Raw genomic sequence first — 4,792 nt, 5'->3', positions numbered from 1 at the left:
GAGAGCATTCTGGGTAAGAAATAAAAGAACAGGAATGGCGGTATTAGCCATTGCTTGGTTTGTGACCGATTAAATTCGTGTTGTGTTAAATCACGTTATAATTAGTGCCATCGACGTTACAATTGGCGACGAGGATAGAGGAAACAGACTAGTGATCGCAGGCACTGTGGAGAAGACGAGAATGGCGATGCAGCTAGAGGTTACCGGTTTACAACCGTTTAACTGCAAAGGCGATTCGACCAATGTGTCACCACGCTGGAAACGTTGGCGAAAATCCTTTGAGTATTTTGTGGCAGCAAAAGGGGTAACGGACATTCCTCAAAAGAAGGCAATGTTGTTACATTATGCAGGGATGGACGTTCAGGAACTATTCGACACATTACCGAAAGTACCAGTGTCAGAAGAAGATGATTCGCAGGACGAATACACGGTAGCTATATGGGAAATTTGGATAAGTATTTCTCACCTCTCGTCAACATTCCGTATGAACGACATGTTTTCAGACAGATGAAGCAAGACGAAGGTGAGACCATAGACCAGTTCGTTACGAGATTGACGTGCCAGGCAGAGATGTGTGACTTTCAGGACAAGAAATATGAGCAAATACGAGATCAGGTGATCGACAAGTGTAGGTCGGCAGTGCTACGTAGAAAGCTGTTAGAAAGGGGAGGAGATCTGAAAATTGCAAGGTCTAGCACGAGCAATGGAAGTTGCTGAAGTGCAGGCTCGTCAGATGGAGCACAGACCTGTCGTGAACGCCATACAAGATGGGGCAAGGCCCAAGTGGAAACAAAGGGGTAAGAACCCGAATGCCGGACAGAATAAGTGTTTTCGTTGTAATAACGAGGGCCAATATGCACGTGACCCCAATTGCCCAGCACGCAATTCGACGTGTCATAAATGTGGACATATCGGACATTTTACAATCGTATGCAATACCAAGCAGGTTCGTGGTCAGCCCAGTGTACATGGACGTTCGAGTGCACCCAGTGCACGTGGAGATTCGGGTGCACGAGGGAGAGGAGGATCACGAAGTGGAAGAGGATGGAAGCGTGACGATTGTAGAAATATGGAGACACGAGACGAAAAGGCCCAAGAATCTGACTATGCATTTTCTGTTAACACTGTAGTCACGGATACGGTTCACAGCAAGTGTGTGATCGGTGTCAAAGTTGGCGGTGTGTCATCCGAAGTACTAGTTGACTCGGGTTCGACGTGCAATATCGTCAACATGGACACGTGGGAGGCGCTGAAACGACAGAAAATCGTTTGCACCTCAGAGAAATCTGACACACTGTTGTATGCATACGGGTCGAGGACCCCACTTCACACACTGGGGAAATTCACGGCAGACATAGAAGTCGGACGACGGCAGACGAAGGCAGAGTTTGTAGTCGTTCAGGGCAACGGACAACCTATCTTGGGTTGTCAAACTGCAGAACAGTTGGGGATTCTTAAAGTTGGGCTAGACATCAATAAAATTGAGATGTCTGACAACGCTGACATTGTAGATACATACAAGGACTGCTTCGAGGGTTGGTAAGTTGAAAAACTACCTGTAAGATTTACATTGACGAAAATGTGAAACCAGTAGCACAAAATGTCAGGCGTATCCCGTTTGGTATTCGTGACAGAGTGGAAGACAAATTGAAGGAACTGTTGGACATGGACATCATTGAAGAAACTGATGGACCGACACCGTGGGTAAGCCCGGTAGTGGTCGTGCCGAAATCGTCGGGAGACATAAGATTATGTGTTGACATGTGACGCGCTAACGAGGCTGTGATTCGTGAGCGGCACATAATTCCGACTGTAGATGAAGTTCTACAAAACATGAACCAGAGCACAGTGTATAGCCAGCTCGACCTAAAGTACGGGTTCCATCAGATCGAGTTAGAACCAGACTCGCGAGGTATAACAACGTTCGCAACACATAAGGGGCTGTTGAGATATAAAAGATTGATGTTCGGGATAAGTTCGGCTCCAGAACTGTACCAGCATATTATCCAGCAGGAAATCCAATGGTGTGAGGGAGCACACAATATTTCCGACAAGATCATTGTTCACGGGCGAACAATGGAGGAACATGATCAGAGACTGGTCAAGGTGTTCGAGAGATTGAGAGAAAAGGGACTAACTCTCAACAAAGACAAATGCGAGTTTAGAATGTTGCAGCTCGTATTCATGGGACATATCCTGTCCGAGAAAGGGATTGGCCCAGCCGAAAGTAAGGTCAAGGCCATAACTGAAGCCAGAGAGCCAGAATCGGCAGCCAAAGTGCGCAGTTTTCTAAGGCTTGTGAATTTTTGTGCACGGTACATCCCAGACATGACGACAACTTCGGAACCAATGAGACGACTGGTGAGAAAATCAGTTCCGTTTACCTGGGGTTGGGAACAAAAACAATCGTTTCAGAAATTGAAACAGAAATTAGTGGACGCAGACACGCTGGCATTTTTCGACAAGGATGCCAAGACGCAGATCGTGGCAGACGTGAGCCCAGTCGGTTTAGGGGCTGTGTTGCTGCAGGAGCAAGGAGAGAACAGACGTGTGGTGAGCTACGCCAGCAGGAGCCTAACTGATGTAGAGCGCAGATACTCCCAAACGGAGAAGGAGGCTCTCACATTGGTGTGGGCATGCGAGCGTTTCCACGCATATTTATATGGTATTGAATTCGAGATGTTGACGGATCACAAACCGTTGGAGGGGATTTACTCCAAAACGTCGAAACCCTCAGCACGCATTGAACGGTGAGTCCAAGTATGTCGTGACCTGGATACCTGGCTCCAAGAACATCGCAGATGTTTTGTCGCGTCTGACGACGGACATTTCGTAAAAACGTGTGAACGTCGAAGATGAATACATCCGATTTGTGGCGGTGAACGCAGCACCACAAGCAATACCGGTCGAAGAAATCGAACGAGAATCTGCGAACGATCCAGAATTCGCGGACTTAAGAGAGTGTGTCCAGACAGGTGACTGGCAAAGCTGTCCATCGGGTTACACATGTTTAGTACGTTATGAACTAACGACGCTGGGGCAGCTTATTTTGAGAGGGACTAAATTAGTAATACCAACCTCACTGATGAAGAGAACTGTACAGTTGGCACATGAGGGCCACCAGGGCATTGTTAAGACTAAACAAAGACTACGAACCAAGGTGTGGTGGCCTGGTATTGATCGTGCGGCAGAACACGTGTGTAGAACGTGTCACGAGTGTTAATTGGTAGGGACGCTTTCTCCGCCAGAACCGCTTAAGAGAACGGTGTTGCCAACAGGACCCTGGCAGGATCTAGCAGCAGATCTGCTTGGACCAATGCCAACGGGGGAATATCTGCTGGTAGTCGTCGATTATTACAGCCGTTATTTCGAAATCGACGTGCTAAAGTCTGTGACGTCAGAGAAAGTGATTGCGTCAATGGATAACATGTTCACTACTCACGGCTTGGCGTCATCAGTAAAGACTGATAACGGACCTCAGTTCGTTTCAGACAAATTCGAATCATACATGAAGGAGAACGACATAGAACATAGGAAGTCAACGCCGTTGTGGCCGCAGGCTAACGGCGAGGTCGAGAGGCAAAACAGGACATTGTATAAATCTATGAAAATCGCACAGGCTCAAAACCGAGACTGGAAGTTGGAACTGAACAAGTTTCTAACCGCGTATAGGTCGACTCCACACACGTCAACAGGTGTGAGCCCGGCCGAGCTGCTGTTTGGCAGGAAAATTCGTACCAAGTAACCAGATGTCATACGACTAGGCGTGATCGAGCAAGGAGGACGCGACTTCGCGCGACAGTGACGTGAGAGAGAGAGATGCTAATCGCAGACAGAAAGGGAAGGAGTATGCAGACACCCATCGCGGCGCGCAAAAGACTGACATTGAACTTGGGGAAAGAGTGTTGATGCAAAGGAGGTATCCAGGCAACAAACTCTCAACGCGATTTGAGCACGAGCCATACACAGTAGTGGGACGGTGTGGTAGTGAGATTATAGTGGAGTCGCCTGAAGGAGCACGCTATCGACGCAATGTGGCGCACCTGAAAAAGTACTTTGCTGATCAACCGGTGGGAACGCGGAACAGTAACTGTGCAGGATGATGACGACATGGTCCATCTTGATGATGTAATTGATGTAGGTGATGACCTGATTAATGATGCTGTTAGCCATGAAACACCTCTTGGACTGAGTCCAATCGTAAACGGTAGTCCAATAGCCGGTTCTCCGCGACCATCACGTATTCGTCGTCCACCTATCCACCTCACGGATTATGACACTGGTTATAAGTAGGACAGTGTTTGATTTTGGCCAGAGTGTAAATGGCCACATGTTGTGAATCAGTGATTATTTTCAGTATGTAACCAGAACATTTCAGTGCGAAATATTATCAGTTACTTTATCCTAGTACTATGGACAGTACAGTTTTATTGATAGTTATTTTGGTGTTTTGATGATTCCTAAATGGACTATTGGACTGGGAAGACTGTAATGATTTGATAAAAGAATACTTCCACATATAGTGCATACTGTTAGCAATCGGTTTATTCTACTGGAGTAATAATAATCTAGAAGGGGAGGGAATGTAGTGTTTATTCGTTCCTCTGCATATGCTGTATTATGCATGTAACCGCGATCGGTGATATACACGCAACCTGAATGGAAGAGAGCATTCTGGGTAAGAAATAAAAGAACAGGAATGGCGGTATTAGCCATTGCTTGCTTTGTAACCGATTAAATTCGTGTTGTGTTAAATCACGTTATAATTAGTGCCATCGACGTTACAGTTAGG

General features: G+C 46.7%; 1 protein-coding gene across 1 annotated transcript; it reads left to right on the top strand.

Annotated features, from left to right (window-relative positions):
• The first annotated feature begins 1,069 nt into the window (after positions 1–1,069).
• On the top strand, positions 1,070–3,745 carry LOC106817799 (uncharacterized protein K02A2.6-like). The gene is made up of 3 exons (XM_014822495.1): positions 1,070–1,535; positions 1,817–2,665; positions 3,249–3,745. Exons 1-3 carry the CDS (start codon positions 1,070–1,072, stop codon positions 3,743–3,745), a joined length of 1,812 nt encoding a protein of 603 aa, XP_014677981.1.
• The last annotated feature ends 1,047 nt before the right edge of the window (positions 3,746–4,792 follow it).

This window comes from Priapulus caudatus, unplaced genomic scaffold (genome assembly GCF_000485595.1).
Source record: "Priapulus caudatus unplaced genomic scaffold, Priapulus_caudatus-5.0.1 Scaffold1871, whole genome shotgun sequence".
NCBI lineage: Eukaryota > Metazoa > Priapulida > Priapulimorpha > Priapulimorphida > Priapulidae > Priapulus > Priapulus caudatus.
The sequence above is the reverse complement of the archived record's forward strand: the minus strand, read 5'-3'. Positions and strand labels throughout refer to the sequence as shown.

Bases quoted from the DNA above. Each gene is read 5' to 3' on its own strand.
- LOC106817799 (XM_014822495.1), top strand. From the start codon at position 1,070: ATGGAGACACGAGACGAAAAGGCCCAAGAATCTGACTATGCATTTTCT. The intron at 1,536-1,816 runs GTTGGTAAGTTG...TTCCGACTGTAG, and splicing joins ATACAAGGACTGCTTCGAGG to ATGAAGTTCTACAAAACATG. The intron at 2,666-3,248 runs GTATTGAATTCG...TTTCTCCGCCAG, and splicing joins TTTCCACGCATATTTATATG to AACCGCTTAAGAGAACGGTG.